This window comes from Argentina silus (genome assembly GCF_951799395.1).
Source record: "Argentina silus genome assembly, chromosome: 17".
NCBI lineage: Eukaryota > Metazoa > Chordata > Actinopteri > Argentiniformes > Argentinidae > Argentina > Argentina silus.
In genome coordinates, this window is record NC_139671.1 from 2,168,068 (window position 1) to 2,191,630 (window position 23,563).

At 42.9% G+C, this 23,563-nt stretch overlaps 3 protein-coding genes across 3 annotated transcripts in view; 2 read left to right on the top strand and 1 right to left on the bottom strand.

Annotated features, from left to right (window-relative positions):
- The window catches only part of LOC310817994 (meprin A subunit alpha-like), a gene marked incomplete at both ends in the record, with an annotated part of 6,260 nt that extends 4,745 nt beyond the window's left edge, over window positions 1-1,515 (top strand). The window contains 4 exons of the mRNA XM_083688752.1: window positions 1-394; window positions 719-889; window positions 1,019-1,128; window positions 1,459-1,515. The exon at window positions 1-394 is cut by the window's left edge and continues 68 nt beyond it. Coding sequence (XP_083544878.1) covers window positions 1-394; window positions 719-889; window positions 1,019-1,128; window positions 1,459-1,515 — 732 coding nt within the window. The remainder of the gene's footprint in view (window positions 395-718; window positions 890-1,018; window positions 1,129-1,458) is intronic.
- A 1,840-nt stretch (window positions 1,516-3,355) lies between these two features.
- Window positions 3,356-9,181, top strand: mep1a.2 (meprin A, alpha (PABA peptide hydrolase), tandem duplicate 2; the record flags this gene model as incomplete). Its single annotated transcript, XM_083688753.1, has 14 exons — window positions 3,356-3,421; window positions 3,538-3,562; window positions 3,699-3,752; window positions 3,926-3,960; window positions 4,050-4,125; window positions 4,328-4,445; window positions 5,267-5,442; window positions 5,941-6,162; window positions 6,451-6,597; window positions 6,738-6,953; window positions 7,181-7,627; window positions 7,963-8,130; window positions 8,448-8,676; window positions 9,031-9,181. 14 exons carry the CDS (start codon window positions 3,356-3,358, stop codon window positions 9,179-9,181), a joined length of 2,130 nt encoding a protein of 709 aa, XP_083544879.1.
- Window positions 9,182-11,315: 2,134 nt separating this feature from the next.
- On the bottom strand, window positions 11,316-19,156 carry adgrf3b (adhesion G protein-coupled receptor F3b). Its single transcript, XM_083688558.1, has 12 exons — window positions 19,102-19,156; window positions 17,740-17,864; window positions 17,056-17,286; window positions 16,507-16,749; window positions 16,283-16,417; window positions 15,757-15,944; window positions 15,208-15,381; window positions 13,433-14,743; window positions 13,285-13,326; window positions 13,133-13,168; window positions 12,835-12,914; window positions 11,316-12,428 (listed from the first exon to the last, which is right to left on the bottom strand). Exons 3-11 carry the CDS (start codon window positions 17,228-17,230, stop codon window positions 12,846-12,848), a joined length of 2,373 nt encoding a protein of 790 aa, XP_083544684.1. The 5' UTR covers window positions 17,231-17,286; window positions 17,740-17,864; window positions 19,102-19,156; the 3' UTR covers window positions 11,316-12,428; window positions 12,835-12,845.
- Between the last annotated feature and the right edge of the window lie 4,407 nt (window positions 19,157-23,563).

Sequence of the window (23,563 nt, forward strand, 5' to 3'; positions counted from 1 at the left end):
TTCCAGGGCATCAAGGGAGACCCAGCCTACTCCAACGGTGGGATCCACATCGATGACATCACCCTGTCCGAGACGCGCTGTCCAAGCGCCACCTGGCGGATCAAGGATTTCAGCAGCTACATGAACACCTACGGCACGGGGGAGTACATCCAGAGCCCTGTTTTCCACAGCCGCGAGGGATACTCCTTCAGCATCCAGCTGCTGCCCAACTCCTACAACGAGGGTTACCTGGGGGCCTTCTTCCAGCTGAACTCAGGGGAGAATGACGCGACACTGACCTGGCCAGCAGAGTACAGGCAGGTCACCATCACAGTTATGGACCAAGACCATGATGTCCTCCAGAGGCAGTCCTTCTCCTTCAGCTTCACGACTGCTCACAAACACTACCTGCAAGGTAAGGGATTCATGACTGTCCTAGACAGGGTTGGGGGGTCATTTAGATTTTCGACTCAAAGTGAATTGCAAATCTATTTATGAATGGAAAAAATCCACCGAGAAAACATTCATGAGCTGAATTTCAATTCACTTCTTGCATTGTGTGAATTGATATTCAAGTTGACCCCAACCCAGATCCTGAGAATACAAATATGTACCTTCACAGAATCATGATTCGATCTCTAGATTACCTTGAACCTAGATTATCTAGATTAAGATTACATCACTTGGTTGATGCCGCTTGATAATCCCTGTCAGTAACACTCTCTCTCCATCCTCCCAGGCACCAACCTCTTCTTCTGGGACAACCCGGTTAAGACCGGGACATACGACTCGTCATGTGACTGTTACCGTGGCCCGACATGGGGCTGGAACGCCTACTTCTCGCACTACGACCTCAAGAAGAGGAACTACCTGAAGAACGATGACCTCATCCTCTTCATCGAGTTTGAAGGTGCGTCTGGAACTTCCTCCACTGCTGATTGGTTCGTAACTGAACGCAAGAAATTGAGATTGTGCTAAACAACTGTGTTAAAAACATTTGTTTTGTTTTGTTTGTTTTTTTGTTGTGGTTTGTTTCCAGATCTGACCTCGGTGAAGGGCGACAGGGTACCAATCGAGCCCCGGGCCGAGCCCCTGGCTAAGTCCCAGGCCAAGCCCCAGGCCCAGGCCCAGCCCCAGGCCCAGCCCCAGGCCCAGCCCCAGGCCCAGCCCCAGGCCCAGCCCCAGGCCCAGCCCCAGGCCAAGCCTGCTCAGAAACCTAAGCACTAAAGACATCAAAGTAAGCAGCAACATGCAGTATAATTATTACATAAACAAGATGCTCATTACACACATGGCACCCTTGTACACTTTTACATCTTTTGTTGTATGATGTGTATGTTGTAAGCCATTAAACCTGAATTGCATTTTTTAAATTTTTACCCTCAAAATTGACTTAATTAAGATTACACTTTTTAATTTGAACTTTGAACTACATACACATGTTCACCTTTTTACCCTGGCGTTGTCTTATTTCCTCAGATAAGCCTGATGAAGATCAACTGGCGTATCACATCTAAAATAAACTATTCTATGTAAAGTCATGAAAAGCCAACCAGTTGCATTGTTAAACCCCGTGGTGAGGCTGTGTGGTACGATCCTGCAGCTGGTTTGTTCACTTTAAATTCAACCATGTAATGTTTTAACTTGATTAAAAGCAAGTTCATCAAAGTTCAGACATCTCTTTTTAATGTTGTTTTCCTTTCACTATCAACCTGAATGCCCAGTGCCCCCACGGCCACTACATTATAGTAAAGGGGAGGTCATGAGGTCAATAAGGGCCATACAGTTACATGTAGTGGAGGTGATTTGGAATCATGTTCTTGTGACGAGGTAGCCCTGCCAGAGATGTATAAACTCAAGTGTCGCCCTCGGACCTTGAGGATGTCCTCGTGGTCTGATGGTAGATGCTTGGCTCTCCCACATGGACAGACCCGGGGTTTGAACCCCGCACGTCACAAGCATGCACTCACATACTGACACCTGCTTTGACCGTCTCTTAGGAGGGAACAAGAATAGATGGATAAATAAAGAAATATATGAATATAAACAAACAAACAAAAGCACAGTCAGTAAAAACAACAATAAAAAATTGTTGAAGATTAAAAGCAAGTTTAAAAAGATGGGTTTTGAGGGTTTGTTTGAAGGAGGAGAGTGTGCCGGATTCTCTGATGTGTTCCAAAGAGTTGGGGCTGTAGTGGAGAAAGTTAATATTAGCTATTTTACACTCACTGAACACTTTATTAGAAACACCTGTACACCTTCTCATGGAGGAGGTGGTGGAACACCTATACACCTTCTCATGGAGGAGGTGGTGTAATGGTGTGGGGAATGTTTTCTTGTCACACTTTGAGCCCGTTAATACCAATCAATCATCACTTGAATGCCACAGCCTATTTGAGTATTGATGCTGACCATGTGCATCCCTTCATGGCCACAATTTATCAATCTTCTAATGGCTACTTCCAGCATGATAATACACCACGTCACAAAGCAAAAGTTGTCTCAAACTGGTTTCATGAACATGACAATGAGTTCAGTGTTCTTCAGTGGCCTTCCCAGTCACCGGATCTGAATCCAGTAGAACACCTTTGGGATGTGGTAGAACGGGAGATTCACAGCTTGAAAGTGCACCTGAAAAATCTGCAGGAATCGCACGATGTTTCCAACATCTTGTGGAATCAATGCCACGAACAACTGATGCTGTTTTGAGAGCAAAGGGAGGCCCAAGTATTAGTATTGTGTTCCTAATAAAGTGTACAGTGATATTGAACTGTGATATTTGTATGACTTTGATGATTTTGAAACATGTTGAATGGCCATCAAAATAAAGTGAACCCAACATAGTATAAACCCAATACACTAAGTCATAAATCACAGATGAAACTTTTGCTGACATGATCATAACTGATTTGAAGATAATCCTGATAAAGACAAAGTGGTTAAAGTTCGAAACTGCTGCCAGACCAGATAAACTCACAAACTAACCTGCACCAGGCCCCAGACCTGGGTCAAAATAGTATTTGAAAGTTTCCAAATACTTACTGAGCATTTGCTTCAGCCTGCCTGGAGTGTCAGATGGGCGGGGTTTGCACTTTGGGGACTGTTCCATTGGTTCCATTACGCCAGGCACACTCAATCAAGCACAGAAAAAGTATTCAAAAAGTATTTCAAATACTATATGAACCCTGATCTGCCAAGCACACCTGACAGAATGACACAGGGAGATTGCAGAGATTGTGAGGCCACGTGTGAAGTATGTAGGCCCTACGCGTTACTCATTAATGATCATTAAACACAGATCAAAGTTCCACCTGGTGTCTTTACTGGCTTGTTTACAGTGTGAGAGAAACGCATGTCTGACCCCTTCAGAGCAAACATGGGCTCTGTCAGAACACCATGGAGGACCCTCGCCACTTTGATTGCTATTCTTGTTGTCGTCAAGGTAGAGGATTTATGTTTTTTGATGCTAAAAAGGAACTGAATTCATTATCGTGATTTTGATTTTCCGTTCAGTCAGTTACTGTGCTGTGAACAAAATGGTGTGTCTGTTTGTTGCAGGTGCAAGCTGTTCCAACAGGACTTGGTAGGTGCCAGCATTTTGAATGTAGATTTAATTTTCCATCAGGATTAACAATTAATAATAATAATAATAATAATAATAATAATAATAATAATTCCATTTGTTGTTGTGTTTGTGTTATTGTGTTGATGAGTACTAGGGGAGGATGCAGATGCAGGTGAACTACGAGACGATATCCCTGAGATCAACCGAGGTAACTTACCTGTGCTCCTCTTCTGAGTGGAGCTGTGACATTCCTGAAATCATGCAATCGTGACACTATGTACATTTCATCAAATATATCCCAAAATTCATCAAATTCATTTTGGGATATATTTCAAAACTGTAGCTAAGAGTGATGTATCTTTTCATTTTCTAAAATTTCAGACTTAGACCTGTTCGAGGGAGACATTGCGGGTGATGTAAGTATACGTTCTGTTTATTGACTTGACCTCTCTGAAATTGATGACTAAACCGTAAGCTACTTCATTGATTATTATGTATATTGCAGCCAAGGAGAAATGCAATCGTAGATGAAACTAAAAGATGGAAGTTTCCTATTCCCTACATCCTAACAGATTCCTTGGGTATGTGTATACCACCTATCCTTCAATGATAAATAAATGAATGAATGAATGAATGAATGAATGAATGAATGACTGCCTCTTTAGTACTTTATTGAGTACTGTATGAAATTAGGTAACCCTGTACGACTTGAACAAATATGATAAGATTCATGAACTTCATAAACTCTTACCACCATTTAAAATTCATGTTTATTTTCTCCAGATCTGAATGCCAAAGGTGTCATCCACCAGGCCTTTGAAATGTACCGTCTGAAGTCCTGTGTAGACTTCAAGCCTTACGAGGGAGAGAGCACCCACATCTCCTTCGCTAAGCTGTCAGGGTGAGCTATGCCAGGTCCACTGGAACATAATGATCTCTTACTCAACTTTATTGACCTCCCTGCCAAAGAATAAAACACAAGGTCGAAAGGGAAGCACAGATTAGAATCTGCTTATCTAAGTAAAAGTCAATGGCACCACATTGTGCTGTCTAGTTTTAATGCAATGAAGGGTTTTTAAACATTACCATACAATAACCCTTTTGTGTAAAATTGAGGAAAGATGAGTCGTACACCTTTTCTGTCGCCTAGTCTTAATTTTTTTTTTAAATTAATTTCTTCAAGTTTTATCACCATGAGTTAGGATTGTTTTTGTTGTTGTTCTTGTCTTTTTTGTGAAAACCAAAACCACAATAATCCCCACAATGCGATGATAGAAGATGATGTAAAACGTAACTCCATTAATATGTTATTATGAAGCAACTAAACTACTACTATCTACCTACTGTACATACTGATAACATGTTGTTACCAGAGGAATAGCAGAGTTATTACACAGCAGGGAAGGCTGGCGGAGGCAGAAATCGTGCCCGTCCTCTGATTTCTACCTCCGCCAGCCTCCCATTACACAGGTGTAAAGCAACCTTATAGATACACTTTCATTCGGTTAATATGATTTTGGGTTAGGGAAGGAAATGTTGCACAGAGTGTCATTCCCTCCGTGTCATAGCTCCTCCTCCTCTAGATCTAATAGCTCCTCCTCCTCTAGATCTAATAGCTCCTCCTCTCTCTGTGATCTAATAGCTCCTCCTCCTCTAGATCTAATAGCTCCTCCTCCTCTAGATCTAATAGCTCCTCCTCCTCTCTCTGTGATCTGACCTCAGGTGCTGGTCGTTTGTTGGAGATTTGCACACGGGCCAGAATGTCTCTATCGGGGCGGGCTGTGACACCCTAGCCGTCGTGGAACATGAGCTCCTCCACGCCCTGGGCTTCTACCACGAGCAGTCCCGCTCCGACAGAGACGACTACGTCAAGATCTGGTGGGACGAAATCGAGGAAGGTACGCGGGGTCTGAGGGAGTTCTGATGGGGAAGGTACGCGGGGTCTGAGGGAGTTCTGATGGGGAAGGTACGCGGGGTCTGAGGGAGTTCTGATGGGGAAGGTACGCGGGGTCTGAGGGAGTTCTGATGGGGAAGGTACGCGGGGTCTGAGGGAGTTCGGTGTGGTTGTAGGTCGTCCCTGAGGCCAGATGAGGTGTCAGATTGCAGATTCTAATAGAGATCAAGTGTTTGGCTGGAAGATCTAAGACCTCACACACTTGCACTCACTGTAATGCATGGAACGGAATGAGGAATGGTATACCTTTACTCATTCCATTCCATTCCATGCGTTACCACCAGCCTCCCCCGATATGCACATACTGTAGGTAGCTACTGTACAAGCCTGCTGGTTCCTGATCTATAGATGTGTTTAAATTAACCCCTCGCCCGCCAGCAGGAGTGATAAACCGCAGGTTCTCCAACTAACGCGAGTCTGACTACGAACATTGCACCGACAGGGAAGGAGCACAACTTCAACAAGTACGAGGACGACTTCGTCACGGACCTGAACACCCCGTACGACTACGAGTCGATCATGCACTACAGGCCCCTGTCCTTCAACAAGAACGCCACCGTACCCACCATCACCACCTCCATCCCCGCCTTCAACGACATCATCGGCCAGCGTCTGGACTTCAGCGCGGTGGACCTCACCCGGCTCAACCGCATGTACGACTGCAGTAAGTCAACTTTAATTAATGCTATTAATGGTTTATAATGTGAGGATCTGTAAATCTGTGGAGAGGAACCCACACTTTGAACCCTTGACTATGACGGGCAAATCAAGCACCAGGTAGGAGGATGTAAAATGAAATTGCCTCACCAGTTTGACAGCTAACCACAGTTTTCTTATGAAGGACAACCATGCTGATTGAGATTTGATGATGATGATGATATGATGAAGGGAAGGAGGAGAAGGAGGAGGATTGTGATGATGATGATGATGATGAAGATTTGTTCTTTCGCAGCCACCACACACACCCTCCTGGACCAGTGTTCCTTTGAGCTGATCAACATCTGTGGAATGATCCAGAACGAGGCAGACAACACCGACTGGGTCCAGACTCTGAGCACGCCCGAGAACACAGACCACACACTGGCAGGCCGCTGCAGAGGTGCGGTACATTAGTGTCACACATGGACAGAACAGTGGTGATGGAATTAAAGTAAACGTCTTTTGTCTTTGACCTTCTGACTTCATCTTAAACTGGGAATCAGTATTTTTGTCCTATGCCTCCTTTCACCCTCTCTGTAGACGCTGGCTACTTCATGAAGTTTGACACGTCCAGCGGGACAGCGGGGACCAGTGCTCTGCTGGAGTCACGTATCCTCTACCCCCAGAGGAGCGAGCAGTGTCTGCAGTTCTTCTACAAGATGACCGGTGCCGCTGGAGACAAGCTGGTGGTGTGGATCAGAACCGACGATGGGACGGGAGCCGTCCACCGAGTGAGCAAGGTGCATACCATCACAGGTACGGTGTTGTGTTCAGGGTCATCCTCAAGCTTTCAACGCAGTGCATTGTCAAACGTTAAACCAATGATTCGCTGTTGCCCCACACCTGAGTGAGAGAAATCGAATCAAATTTATATTTCAAAGTGCATTTAGAAATTAAAAACACACATTAACATGAAAATAGAAAAACAAACACTTTAAACAACAGACAATGGATTCATATCACCGGTGTTTTCCCTCTCTCAGGTGATGGGGACGCGGCCTGGAAGATAGCCCACGTGACCCTAAAGGTCACAGAGAAGTTCCGTTACATCTTCCAGGGCACCAGGGGTTCCACCAGCTCCTCGGGGGCCATCCTCGTCGATGACATCACACTCACCGAGACGGTGTGCCCCAGCGCCGTGTGGCGGATCCAGAACTTCACCGAGCTCATCGCCACCACACCCAACGGAGGGCGCCTCAGAAGCGGGCGCTTCTACAACACAGAGGGCTATGGTTACGGCATCAGCGTCTACCCCAGAGGGTCAAGCGTCAACTATCCTGACTACGTGGCCGTGACCTTTCACCTGTGCAGCGGGGATGACGATGGCGTGCTGGAGTGGCCGGCAATGAACAGGCAGGCTACGATCACAGCCATGGACCAGGACCCGGACGCCAAGCTGAGAATGTCGCCCTCTAGAAGCTTCACAACAGGTGTGTTGTGGCTCCCCCTGCTGAGTGTGCTGGAATTTGTAGTTTTCAAATTTCTCAGTGAGCATTGTACTGTAGTACAGATCCAATAGATTTTTTGACAGATATTTGTTTCTGAATGAACACGCACGCAAGCATGCACACACACACACACACACACACACACACACACACACACACACACACACACACACACACACACACACACGCACACTCCTCGACACCAGCCAAGCTTTTGACTGACTTACAGCAGTAACATTATCATAACTTAACCTTGATTTCATAATCTTGATATATTGATTGATCTTTATTTTATTTATTTATTTATTTATTTTTAGACACTCATCCACGTTGGAACAGGCCCACCACGGGGGCAGAGTGGGATGAGAGCTGCAACTGTTTCAGAGGTCCTGATTATGGATGGTCCACATTCATCTCTCACCAGCAGCTGCAGAGGCGCAGCTTCCTCAAGAACGATGACCTCATTATCATGGCCGACTTTAACGGTGAGAACCTTTTATTAAAGGAATAGGTTTTTTTTACCTTCAAGGTAGAACTTAAAAAATAGTGAACCACACCTTTAATGAGACCTACTAGTGTCTTAATAACTGGCTGATGATAAGTTAGCTCCTCATCTTTTCTGTACACACAAAACAAGCTTTTACGCCATGTGATGGTTTGAGATGTAGGCTTCTGTATCTGACAGCTGTCACTGACTGTAACATCAGATACAGTTTCTCATTATGTAATATACTGTATACCTATAAAGTATATATTCAATCGTATTATTCCTTCTAAACTGTGTCTCTGTGTCGGTTGTCAGATCTGACTCACCTGATCAAGACCGAGGTTCCTGTCCAGCCCCCGGTCGCCAGTGATGATTTCCCATTTGAGGAGGAGGCGCCCAGAGAGGAGGAGGAACCTAGACAGGAGGAGAGTCCTGAGGTCCGCAAACACAGAGAGGCACGGGCCGCCCCTAGTGACCCCTGTGACCCCAACCCCTGCCTGAACGGAGGAGTGTGCGTGGAGACCCAGGGGATAGCCTCATGCAGGTGTGTACTGGGTTAGGGTCAGGGTTAAGGGTCAGGGTTAAGGGTCAAGAGGGGTTAGGGTTAAGGGTCAAGAGGGGTTAGGGTGGGAGGGAGGATTAACCCTATGTAATCCTCAACGGCTGTAAGACAATGCTTCCTCAGTGCTACATACAGAGTCAACTGCTTTGAAGTGTCATCATTTCATCAGCCATTTCAGGCCCACAGAAAACACCCAAATAGCATCAGAGACTGTGTCTGTTTTCTTTTTCTCTCTCTCTCTCTCTCTCTCTCCCTCTCTCTCTCTCTCTCTCTCTCTCTCCCTGTCTTTCTCTCTCTCTCTCTCTCTCTCTCTGTCTCTGTCTCTCTCTCTCTCAGGTGTATCTCTGGCCAGGCCACCTTCTACGCCGGCAAGACGTGTGAGAAGCAGCACATCGACGGGGGCATCCTAGGAGTTCTGATTGGTGGAGCCGCAGGGACCGTCGTTATGACCCTGGCCATCTTCTCCATCATCCGCAGATACCATTGAGGCACCCTGACCCTATCCCTGACCCTAACCCTAACCCTATCCCTAACCCTAACCCTAACCCTAACCCTAACCCTAACCCTAACCCCATGGCTATGCTTAGGGTAGATGCTAAGTGGGACTAAACCTTAACCGTAACCGTAACTTTAACCTTAACCACAACCCCACCAGAGGAGGTTGGCTCATTGTAATGCATGGAATGGAATGATACCATTGGTTCCATGCATTACAATGAGCCCGTCCTCTGATTTCTACCTCCAGCAGTCTCTCCTGAACCCCACAGCTTTTTGCTCTTCCCATCTACTTGATTGATGAATTAAGGTTACTAATTAGTATGGGACTCCCCTCACCTGGTTGACAAGGTCTTAATTGAAAGGAAAAAACAAAAGCCTGCTGACACTCGGCCCTCCATGGAATGAGTTTGACACCTGTGGCCTACACTGTACATTCTCTGCCACACTCTTTTCTGCTGCACGCTGCCACTTCAATATTGCATCATGTCTGTTGTTATTGTTCCTGATATTTCTTGTTTAAATCAGTGAGCACTGTATTGTAATTGTCTCTTATTATGTTTGAATCGGCCATCACAGAAATACTGTACTGTACACTCCTGAGCTTTGCCTTTGCAGAAATAACATAACTGTACTGTATGTATCACCTGCATTAAAGTAATGACCTGAAGATATGGACTTCCCTCGACCTGCAACGCCACCTGGTGGAGTAATAATACTCTGAAATGTGACGAATGTAACCATTAAAACATGTGGTTCCGGGCAGGTCTGTGTGATGAAGTAAAATTAAGTATCAAGTATCAATAGGATATACTAAATAACTAATGATATAACATCAAATGTAACTAATCAGATGACTTGAGGTTGATTTATGTTGAAATGGGTTTAACCTGTTTTATGATTTAAATGATGAAACTAATCTGTTTAACCTTGTATAAAGAGTAAAGTTGAAATATAATAATTTGGAAAGGGAAAGAGAGAAAGGGGAGTTTGACAAAGCTGAGAGAAGTTAGGTCTAGTCCAAATGGCAGTGGTTTTCGATATAGGAGGGGGACATGGAGGAACTCAAGGCCGACCTAGAAGGGATTAAGTATGTTCACGTAAATAAGTTATGCTCAGAGGACACATGGTCTGGGAGGAGCTCATGAAGAGGCAGGGTAATACAAAACTGGTTGTTAGGCGTATTTTAAATATGTTGAGTGACCACTTCACTTGGACTGGGAGGTGGGCCATTGTAGTTCCTCGGCTGAGGGTACAGTGCTACTTCGGAGAAATCAGCAGGGCTGAGAGAGGATTTGAGTGTATTTCAAAACTGTACAGAGCCTCTCTAAAGTTATTCAAAATTAGACAGACTAGGGACAGATAGAGCAAGACTTATTTTCCTTATTTTCCTTCAAGTACTATAATATCTATCTGTATTTGGTTTTATTTCCTTTAACTCTTTGGTTATTCCTTCTACTCCTATCTGTTTACTTTCACATTCATTTCTTTGATTTAGTTTATTTTACTTTACTCACTTTAGTATTGCACTTTCGTTAAATTTTGCTAAACTACTTTACTACTCTAATTACTATAATTACTTGCCGGACCTTACTCTCCATCTCAGCAATGAATCCACTAATTTAAGACTAATTTAAGATATTACATCAAATGATCTGAATGGTTATTCTAGCCCCTTTACTGAAATATAGCCTTTGGATGAATTGTCCTCATCTATAAATCCAATTCCTGCCACCACACCAACTGGCACTCATATCAGAATAGAGCCGTGGTTAACCATTGGGGCTTTCATTTGCTGAGTTCTGATTTGTAGGTCACTTACAGGGCTTAGTATTAAGCGGTAGCAGGGGAAACTGTGGGGAAACTGTGGGAAACTGTGGGAAGTAGACGGTTAACAGCAGGGTGAATCTATTCGACACCAGCCTAAGATTATCTTCTAGAAACCTAGTAGGGTAAGACCCTTTAGGCAGAGGATTTAACCCGTTAGAAGGAGGGCTGTATAGGGTATATTTTCACCAGGAGACAACCTACCGTATATCAATTATACTTATTTGAATGCTTGAGATTGTACATAACGTGAACTTCTGAATAAATGGTGACAAAACATAAAACAATTGAAAAACGGCTTCTGTGAAACATATTTCTCCTTTATTTCATTGGTTATTAGATACAACAATCATTGCAGGTGCACACATACACATACTGTACAGAGAAAGTTGATGTAAAATGAAATATGGCATATAAGGATATACTGTGTAGGTTCACTTATAAAGCTATTAGCCACGCCTTGAGTGCGTTCTTCAAAAACTGACAATTTGCTGTCAAATCAACCAGGCGTTGTGTGCGTTTACGTTTTTCTACCAACAGTAACTGCACTCTTCTTCTTTAGCTTGTTTGAGTTTCAGTTTAGTTTAGTTTTATGGAGTGCAGTTTTCATGATGAGGGCATCACGCAATGTACAGATTTTAAAATAACACGACACAGAGAGAATCATGCCAGTTGTCACAGCAACACCCCTGCTATGTTTTCTAAAAATATGTTTTTTCCACTCGAGGCAAATATGTGCAGATCCGTGTAAACAAAAAAAACGTTACGTAAAGGCCAGTGTTCAATCTCCACAACAGATTTTAGAAAGAGCTTTGTCTGGAGCAAAACAGCCCTCTCCACTGAACATTATTTATAAATCTCATTCCTTATCTCATTCCTTGATCGCTACAGATCGCTTTATCATGGCCTTTTAGCACTATTTCAAAGCTCAAATCGACATACTGGACCTTTAATCTACAGTTTGAAAATTAGTGCAAATATAGGACAGGTCCTATTCCTCAATCTAAACTAAACAAGAAGCAGAAAAATACAGCAGTAGTAGTACAGTAGCAATATTAGTTCTCTCCTGTCAAAGCAAGTGATAACTTTAACATAATGATAGTGACACAGCAAGATACAGTGATGTGTTTTACAATTGTCTGAGTTCAGTTATCAGTATTAAGAATGAAAACCATACTTATGACAAAACCTAATGTATATAAAACACCTTATAACAATGACCATCACTGTCATTGTGGGACCAATCAGCTGTCAGACAATCCACTGGATGAATCTCACTGTGTGAGTGGTAGTGACAGACAGACAGACAGACAGACAGACAGACAGACAGACAGACAGACAGACAGACAGACAGACAGACAGACAGGTGGCTCAGTGGTGGTCCTATGCTTCGGTTGTTACATTTCCACTCCCTGAAAGGCAGAGAAAAAAAAGAGTCGCAAACCTGATCCTGGGAAACCACAGGTTTTTGTCCCAGCCCAGTATCACCACACCTGATTCAAGTACTGTGACCAAGGCATTTGATTGCGAGTTATGAGTTATGATTTGTGAGTTATGAGTTATGATTTGAGTTATGTGTGAGTTCTAGGCTGGCACCAAAACCTGTATACACTGTAGGTTTACAAGACCAGACCAGAAGAACACAGACTTAAGTGATGGAGATGGAGAGAGAAAACGGAAATTAATGAATAATAGTTTCTATGTGTGACTGAGTAAAAATTACTGTACTAACAATAAAAGTATTATTAGCAGAAATAGACACTTAATAAAGTAATAAAATGTTTTTAAACACTTAATAAAGTATTAAAAAGTGTAAACCTGTTTTTGCATCATTTTGGATTCGTCTTGGTGGTCGTCAGGTTTTTCATACTCTCAGTTTTGGATTTAGAGATTGGTGCCTGGAGGTAAATGGGAAGTGTTAAGAACTGTACCCCTACTCTGTTGTATTTTTCAATGGGAAAACAATGAGATTAGAGGTTGTTTTTTTTGTGAATTATCTGAAATATAGTTTTCCTTGGCTGCTGTCTTGGACCAAGTCTCTCTTGAAAATTTTATTTTTATCTCAATGAGACGAACCTTGATAAATAAAGGAACCAAAAGAGCTAAATGGACTCACCCGGGCCAAGATGAGCTTCAGCACCTCATCTCGTACCTGGTAATAACAACATGACACAGAGAAGAGGTGACAATAGATATGCATATGGGTATCAACCGGTTAAACACGACATCACTGTAAACCACATGAGTTCCTTAGTGACCGACAAATACCTTCTTCTCGGCAAAGACACCAGTCAGCAAAATGAAAAAGCCCTGAGAAAACACATCCAGAATCAAATGGTGATTTCAGCAATTCTCTTCACTCTTTTCTTCAGATTTGAACAGAATTATGTGTGTTGGAAAAGTGAATGGAACGTACCTGTGATCCGTTGGTGATGGAGAAAGCGTAGTGGAAGATAATCGCCAACGGTTCCTTTTTGGCATCCATCAACAAGGTAAAAAATCCCAGAATCCACGTGACCCCGAAGACTGGCGTCAGGAAAACCACCACCTTTAGGATGCTCTTCACCGTATCCTTCTGGTCAGCCTTACCCCCATCTGGGATAGAGGACTTCAGGAGGGTGACAGTGACCACGGCCATGGTGAAAAGATTCATCAGAATTATGGTCCCCACGGGAAGAAGGAAAGCATGAATGGAGCCATTCAGAAGCCCATCGTATTTGAGCCAGCAGCCGGCAGTGTTGTAGGAGCCATTGGTGTACTTGTAGTACACGTAGGTGACTCCCACAATCATAGCGGGGAAGATGTAGCCGAAGACGACAGACACAAGCATGAACACCCTCTTCCTCAGCGGGTGGAAGACGAAGATGAGCTGGTGGAGCAGCATAGAGCTGAGGCACAGCATCCAGAAGAACATAGCCAGGTAGAAGAAGTGCTGGCACATCGCCAGGGCAGAACAAATGGTCGGGGACGGCTCCGGCCAGTAGGAGGCACCCAGGAAACTGCAGTCGGCCAGGAACAGGCACAGCGCGATGTTCACCAGGGCCGTGTGGCGGAAGTGCGAGAGGTTGGACTTGACGATGGCGGACCACACCAACGTCTCGATGAGAAGGAAGACGAGGAGGGAGCAGATGGACATGCCCAGGCAGACGTAGGAGATCTCGTTCAGGTAGGGCAGATCCACTGGTTCCTTGGACATGAGCACGGAGAAAGCTGTCAGGTGGTTGCACTCGCAGTAGGTCCTGTTGTCCCCGCCGGATATCGTCCGACAGCCATCTTGAGACCATTCGTTGGTGGAGGTGTTCCAGAACACACAGACCATCTTGGCATTGGCAGGCCTGTTCTTGTCGATGGGGAAGTCTAGTCTAATGTCTATTTTGGAGTCAGTGCTGTTCTGCAGAGTGGCTGACACCACCAAGGGGTTGACCACTGCGTTTTCTGTTTTTAATCTTTCGCCCAAGTGTTTCACTGCCAAGGTTTTGACTGTCCCAGAAGACTGGTTTAATAGGACCTCTACGCCAAACACTGATTGGCTGCAGTTTGATTTGCCTTGAACATTACAGAGTTTCAACTCTATATTTGAGGTGTTGTATCCCTCGTTGTCTATTCTGATGTTCTTCACTAGATCCTCGACGGACTGAAGGTATTTTGCAGACATCCTGTTTTGAATGGTTTCGTTGACATCGCTCCAACTGCTGTTCAACATATTGCTTGCTGCACCAAGAAAATCCTGAGAGACATGATAGAATTTTCATCTTTGTGATTTGAGATGAGACGTTTGAATCAATTCTTGATTTAGGGGTGGGGGGTGGGGTTTGTGTAATCACTTGAAATAATGACATTGTGAACATTTATGTCAACATTAAGGAAAGAATGTCACCCAGGGAAGGCTGGTGGAGGTAGAAATCAGAGGACGGGCTCATTGTAATGCACGGAATGGAATGGGGAATGGTATCAAACACGCATGGAACAGAATAAATTATGGTATCACAAATTAATTCCTCAATTCCATTCCATGCATTACAATGAGCCAGTGATTTTAGAGATCAAAACTACATTGTTCAGTGTTTAATTTCTCCCACCGAATCACCTTCTCTTCTTGCTACTGATTCATCAAGGGCATTTAGAGTTTTTTAAAGCTAAAATCTTTAATATTATACCTTTAACAGACAATAAATAACAGAGTGGGCTCACGGGTAAAACACGTTCCTCCAGGGCGATGTTGCTCGAAGCTTCAGACATGGAGTCCAGAACGCTTATAGACGCACTCACATCAGCTGAGTCGCCTTCCTCGTCTGAGACGTTTTTCAACCCAGAAAAGATTTTAAAAGCAATCTCCTGCGTGGCCCCAAGTCCCTCCTTAAACTTCTGGAATGGTCCAAAAAACATACAGAGTAAGAATTTCCTGTAACACTTTACATTAAGTTGCCCCTATACCTGTGTATTAACATTGTACTGTAGTAGCAACATGTTGATGCACCGTCATTAGTATAACCGTCCTCCTCTCTGAAGCCGTTTGAACCTAGGGGACTTGGCACAATACTAATTCAGTATGATTCGGGCTCGTCGATTGCTGAATGCCTGACTGAGACGTGAAGTGAAACCGAATATGAACTACCACACGATAAGGCTGGTACTACCAGCACACAAATACACACCCTTTCACTTTAAAACATTTACCCCACTGAACAACGTTACAATATGTCAGTTGTAGAATTGAGAGTGAGAAAGTGTCATACTTACTGCAGCCACGTTTAGTACTTTGTTCAGTTCCTCTTTGATGCAACTAGAGAACGGCTTCTTCCACACATTTCCCTCGCACGTCCGCTCCTGAAAACCTACTCTCCCCGGATCACAAATGCGGAGGACCAAAGTGGTAGACGCTGGGGTCTTCGGCCAAATGCCTTCGATCTCACAAAATTTTGTGTTAGCTGGATGAAAATAGTTTGGGTTATTTTGAAGTTTTGGCATGAGAGAAACTTTTCTTTTTCTTCGTTTCATTTATTATCACTGATAAAAACAACAGTTGGAAACCCCCCCCCCCCAAAAAAAAAACAACAACAACAACAACAACTTAATTTTAGTACAATTAAGCAAATTGTGCATGGCGGAGCCCACAAACCCCAGCATAGATTTGGCAGTATTAGTGGTTTCCCCTAGTGGTCAAAATGTTATGTCTAAAAAACATAATACATTTAATGCAATTTAATATACAGACTTTTCTTCAGTGCTTCATTAAATGACTCATGCAAATGCACCCCAAACCTACCATATATCACGGGGATATCTATACTTTGATTCTTTTGCTTCTCGTTTTGGTTTTTAAATATTATGGTGACAAATGCGCGTGACGGCTTGCAGCTTATCTCCGTTTTTAGGCTGTAGGTCTGAAGGCCCTGAAGGTCTGAAAAGAACGTAAACATTTTACTGACATTTCTCGATTCAACTTTACACATGTTAAAAGCAGAAACACACTTGACTGAAGAGAATAACCTTGTGTTACAGGGAGTTCATGTCCTGTTCCCTGGTGTTTCCATTCGACTACGTAGTTCTCTGTGCTTGTCTTGATGGTGGCATTGACTGTCACTGTCACTGTGTCTTTTTCCTTCCTCTCAGAGCAGTCTACTGTCTGTGGGTCTAGTGTCATGGTGATCTCATCAGGCAGGAGGGCCACCAGTAGCTGAGAGGAGGCTTTGTGCGATACCGATCCACTGGAGAACGCACAAATATAGACGCCTTGAGACAGCATCGGGGAAGGGTTGAAACAGTTATTTACAGTCACAGTAGTAGCTAAACATGTCTGACATTTGGTATGTATTCAACATTATTAAATGTATTGTTTCCAATACGTTCGATCAAGGGAGGCTAGTGGAGGAAGAAATCGGAGGACGGGCTCATTGTAATGCATGGAATGGTATCAAACACACGTGTTAAAACCATTCCTGATTCTGTTCCATGCATTACAATGAACATGTCCTCCGATTTCTACCTCCGCCAGCCTCCCCTGGCGCGTACCCAGCCTCCCCTGGCGCGTAGACCCACCTTCCCAGTTCCCGGTCACCGATTTAAGTTCGAGGGTGGTACAGGACGGTAGTTCTGTTGTTCCACAGGTGGATGTCACAATCACGACGCTCCCATTGTTCACGGCAATGTCCCCTTGTTCCTGCTGTAAGTACCACCCTGCGCTTTCTGTGGGCTCATTAAACGTGCATTTCATCTTTTGCGCTGTTTTGAAATTGACTGTATCGACTGGAGCCTCAATGCTCACTCGTCCTGTGGAATAATAGAATAGGACTTTACTTATACTGATAGAACACACTGTAACACTGAAATGTTCTATTCTCTATGACTTTAGTTCCATCTGTTGAAAATATGTCTTCTGCTCAACTCGCAACTCCGCCCCCCAACAACACACACGCAAACACACACGCACGCACGCACGCACACACACACACACACACACACACGCACACACACACACACACACACACACACACACACACACACACACGCACACACACACACACACACACACACACACACACACACACACACACACACACACACACACACACACACACACACAGATTAAAGAAACATCTATGATATTACATATCCTTATAAGCTTTACATAATCATTGTCATTACCTGACACATGGAATTAACACCATAACTTCAAATGTATTTCAAAGGGGCAAGAGTAGAGCATTGCAGGGTGAGCTTTACCTATTGTGGCGACAGAGATCTTTGCTGACAGCGCTCCTTCTAGATACGTCACTTTAGTTGTAAGCGCAGCAGTAGTACATTTGACACTGAGTTTCACTTCGAAATCAGCAATGACTTGTTCGTCCCTTCATGGGTCATTGGTTGCCATTGGGTGGGAGGGAGACAAGTACAGGTTAGTGAGAGAGACAGTGGAATGGATGAGTCAGTAGCAGACAAAGGACAACCTCAACATGATGTGTGTACCATGGTAACTTCACAGTGAATACAATTAGTTCGTGTTACCACAGTCATTTTACCACAGCCGCGCCATCCCCTATATTTCCCATTCAAGTGAGTGAGACTTGCAGTTCAGCGTGACAGCGCACATCACGTAAAGAGAGTAAGGAGAGAATGCTTGGGGGCAATGGAGCTCAACGGCTAAAATCGTCTCTATAATTAATTCAAAAGGAAGTTTGCCTTACCTGATTTTACACTGCCGTAAATTCTCGGTCCACTGGCATACTAACATACTTTTGTTTCTATGCAGGACCAGCATTTTGATTGAAAACACTTCTAGCACTAGGCTACGGTAACTTAGGCTGATAACCATGACTGTGATTTTGTATTTGCGTCATATTTAACCATATACTCTCCTTGTATACATAAAGTCAAATTGCCATTTAATATCTATACATAATTGTTAGTTCCATTGAACCCCATGCATACTACTTAGCTTACCCTCATGAGCAGCAACGTGCTGGTAGAAAACGTAATGTTTTGTGGGAGTTCTTGTGAAGGTCTGGAGTTACTTTTTTATGATGTCAGCAGGTCTAACTATATGTTTATTTCCCGGTAGTAGTGTAGATTTTAGGATACAATAAACACACTTTGTTTTTGTTTGTTTTTCTTACAAGCATACAGAACACTGAGGCCAAGACTGAGTTGGACGTGAGAAATCGGACGCGTGTCCGTATCTGATCCCTACCCCGTCAAGACAAGGCAGAAATGAGTGCATCCTACAGTACACAACTTATTGGGGACGGCATGAAAGAAAGACTAGCTGTGAGAGTGTCTCCTGCTAAGTCTCCACACTCAAAACCAATAGCCCTTGCTCTTCCTCTACGGCTGCAATGACAGGTGTAAACAAAAACAAAGTCATACACTTGTCAGTATACACCAGTGGAGGCTAGTGGAGGTAGAAATTGGAGGACAGGCTCATTGTAATACATGGAATGGAATAGGGAATGGTATCAAACGTGTGTTTGACACCATTCCTTATTCCATTCCATGCATTACAATGAGCCCATCCTCCGATTTCTACCTCCACCAGCCTCCCCTGGTATACAGTTAGGGATTCACAATAGTATATTGAGAATGTCTTACCTCAGTCCAGTTACATTCAAATCTTCAAAACCATTTAGTGTTTGAAAACCATTCAAACCACTCGAAAGCTGAGTAAAAAGGATCATTTATACCCCATATTTAGATTTGTGTTCAAGTGTCATTTTTACATTTCTTTTTACATTTTTGACATTTAGCTGACGCTTTTATCCAAAGCGACTTACAACAAGTACATTTGCCTAAAGTAAGTGAATCATCTATACATCAGTCATCATAAGAAAAAAAAATCTATGATGGACCAGGAGCCATTGGCAGTCACAATGCTGTGTCAATTCATCATCCTACCAGAAAGTGATACCAGTCTAAGTGATGGTGAATGGTATTTATTTATAGATCCACACCAGTGGAGGCTGGTGGAGGTAGAAATCGGAGGACGGGCTCATTAATGCATGGAATGGAATGAGAAATGGTAATTGCATGGAATGGAATGAGGAAAGTTATCAATGCCATTCCTCATTCCATTCCATGCATTATTTTGTATTCCATGCATTACAATGAGTCCGTCCTCCGATTTCTACCTCCACCAGCCTCCCCTGGTCCACACGATTCTATTACTCCTGCCTCTAGGGCCACTCATGAGTCTAAGAGGGTCCCAGAGCAACTTATTGGACTGAACAGGGCAACCCCTCCACACTTCAAGAATTCTAAGGTATGACATTGATACATATCCTGTGCATATGTATCAAACTAATATGCAAAATATGCAAACTATTTATATTTGACCCAAATGATTGGTAAACAATTGCCAATTACATTTTCAGAATGTATCATCAATCAAACCAATCAATCATTTTTTTTTTTTTTTTTTTTTTTTTAAACTATGGTACCTTGAATTTAGGAATGATTCAAGTCTTGGAAGAAAAAAAATCCAACAACAGTGAGAATGTACCTGTGTTACGAGAGTGTGTATGTCCGCCCAGGCAGCACCAGACAGCTTTTGGACTGATCCAGTTAGACAAGCTGTGTACACAACACAAATTATCACACTACTGAAAATATCACAACAACAACAACAACAACAGCAGCAGCAGCAGCAGCAAAATAGCAATAGCTATTGAAAGGTAAGGTAAGATAATAATGGTATCAACAATAATACCTTTCACTTTGGGTATGCACAGGGGAGCGATCTCGGACACGTTGTGATTACAAGATGACCCACTGCAGCATTTGAAAGTGTCACACACGGCGTCACTCCATGTGTACCCAGCCGTGCAGTTGCACGTAAATTCTTCCCCGACAACCAAACACTCTACACGGAAACACACATTATCATCAGCAATCTGACTATGGATGAATCACAGACAAAAGACACAATCTCAAAACAAATGTTTGTACATAACATATATGCCATTTAGCTGAAGCTTGTATCCAAAGCGACTTACATTGCAGTGAGTACACACATATTTCAGTATATATGATCCCAGCGAGAAGCGAACCCACAACCTAAGCGTTGCTAGGACCGTGCCCTACCAACTGAGCCACAGAGGACCACGATTGCTCAATTACATGATTTCTCACAGGTAGAGACTTAGACACGATACCTCCTGTCATCTCCAACAGTGAAACAGTAACAGGTGGATCAGTTATGTTCAGCGTCTGAATTTCTGCCAGGACAGTAGAGATGTTCACCGTCACGTTGTGTTCCACCTGGAACTCGCCAGTGTGCACGTCTGAAACAGCCAGTGTACAAGAAGAAGCACAAAACAGTCAGATGATTGAAGATGATTGATGTTGAGTATTGGGGAGGGTCTTTAATTGTGTAACTGATTGACGACTTGAAGCTATACAGATGGTAGACATATAGTATATGTAGTTTGTTTACAAAGTCATACTAAACAGTGGAGTAATATGCCCTCTGTGTTCAGGTTGTACTGTTCTCCCTTAGCTATTTGTAATAATCTTTATATTCTTCAAAAAGAAGGGACATATTTATTATGTAGAATATTACATCGTATATGACATTACATATTATATGATGTGAAATTACTGGACATCTTATAGACCATGGTAAGTGATTGTATTACTCACCCATTGCAAATGCCTGTGTCAATGAAAAAAGAAACGCAATGGATTGATATCATCAAAGGATCAGCAAAATCATGTCTACTGAGATCAATCTGTGAGAAAACAGCCTACACCAACTTGCATCATTTCTTGTCCTCTGCCCCAACCGTCCCCTAAAGTGGATTCTATTTTATTATTTTTAGGTATATTTTTGGCTTCTGTTCTGTGACCTCACTGACTCAAGGCTATATGCCATATTAGGCCATTGACATACAGTACCTCACAGGCTTATTTCAAATGCAACTCCAATGCACTGCTTACCTGGTGATAGGAGAACATCGCTCCACACACGATCAACACCTTGACCCACATTGTTAGTCTGATGGAAGAAAAACAAATAGAGAGAATCTAGCGGAGGCTAGTGGTAGAAATCGGAGGACGGGCTCATTGGAACGGAATAAGGAACGTGTTTTGATACGATTCCTCATTCCATTCTATGCATTACAATGAGCCCGTCCTCCGATTTCTACCTCCACCAGCCTCTGTGGGAGAGAATGTGTAACAGGGGTTAGGACTGCATGAGTGATATTTACATTTATGGCATTTAGCAGACGCCATTATCCAAACCGACTTACAACAAATACATTTGATTTAACTAAGTGAATCATCTATCCATCAGTCATCATAAGAAAAAGTAATCAATGCTCGGACCAGGGGCCACTGGCAGTCACAATGCTAGAAGAAGGAAAAATTACTTTTTAAATTTATTTATTTAGTTCCACCAGCGGGGCGCCATGACAGTGAAAAGCCGTGACCAAGTAGTGCGGCTGCTGCATCCACGTAGAGGCGGCGGTGCCGGGCGGCCAGCCGAGGTGGGAGAGCGGAGTGATCGGGCAGGGATTTGGGGGCTGACCATTGCCTGCAAGTATGGAGGGGCTGTTCCCTTTGCCGCCCGGTAGGCGAGCACCAGGGTCTCGAATCTGATGCGAGCTGCTACCGGGAGCCAGTGAAGGGTGCGGAGGAGTGACATGGGAGAATTTGGGGAGATTGAACACCAGACGGGCGGCAGCGTTCTGGATGAGCTGCAGAGGCCTGATATCATGCAGTTACCTCTTCTTCTGTCTGAAGTTAGACTAATCATGGATGTTCCTAATCAAGGAATTCACTGATGCTCACAGCTCTCTCAATCAACTTCTCTCTTTCTCTCTTAATCTCTATTTCTCTCTCTCTCTTTCTCTTTCTCTCTCAAACTCTATTTCCCTCCCTCTCTCTCTCTCTCTCTCTCTTTATCTCTCTCTCTTTATCTTTATCTCTCTCAGTCTCTATTTCTCTCTCCCTTTCTCAGAAATATAATAATCTAACCTTGAACGGCTTTACACACATATATATATATATATATATATATATATATATATATATATATATATATATATATATATATCCACAGTCCCTATTCTCTTACGAACTATTCTCTTACGAACACAAGGTCACAATTTAGATAGGCAAATTTACTTTAGCATTACTTTGCATTTTCCTCCGTAATAAACACACAGGTGGTGATGTTATATAAACATGCCTTTGAAACTGTAATGTCATTCTGTACTTTCACACTATACTAGTCATACAATGAAATGATGTACTGAAACACAGAACTCCAGTTTATCTTTGACAGTTTACTTTAGGTAATATAGTAAAAGTTGAAAAAGTTGGAAAAATTAAACATTTATACCAATTTATTTATATAATTTATACCAATCAAACGGAACTTAATTTTATTATCTACGGCTTTCTATTGCACTATTGGTCCGTATTGCTTGGGTTTTACTTGAATAGTGCTTTAATTATCTATTACATTTCTTGTATCATGTTAACATGTAGGCTACTGCTGTTTATTTGTTGTTTTCCTATTTCACTTTTCTTCTAGTGTACTATTGTTTCTCTGACTTTTTATGTACAGCACTTTGAGCTGCAGTCTCTGTACGAAAATGTGCTCTATAAATAGATTTATTATTATTATACTGTCAGTTGAGAAGGTGTATACACTATACGCCAAAATTGTGGTAATCAAGTCACTTTCATAAGTTCTACATGCTTCAAAAGAAAGGGAACTATAGATTATACACAACTTCAAAAAAATATTCTAACATTCAAAAATAAGAAGCTGTTTTCAACAGGGCACTGGAAAATGTCTGAGTACTGATTGAATAAACACTGTATCCGATCCAATTATTATACTTTACGGTATAAACAAATCATGTGACCTGTTCATGACAGTAGACCTCGGCAGGCATTTTAGGTACTTTTTAGCAAACTGTTTTGTGGATGTTCAGATCATTGAGAAGTTGTGAAAAAATAGTGACCATCCTTTTGGAGGATAACTGAAAAGTTAATCTTTTATCTTTTAAGGTGAGGAAATACTGACCTTGAGTCTCGAAATATG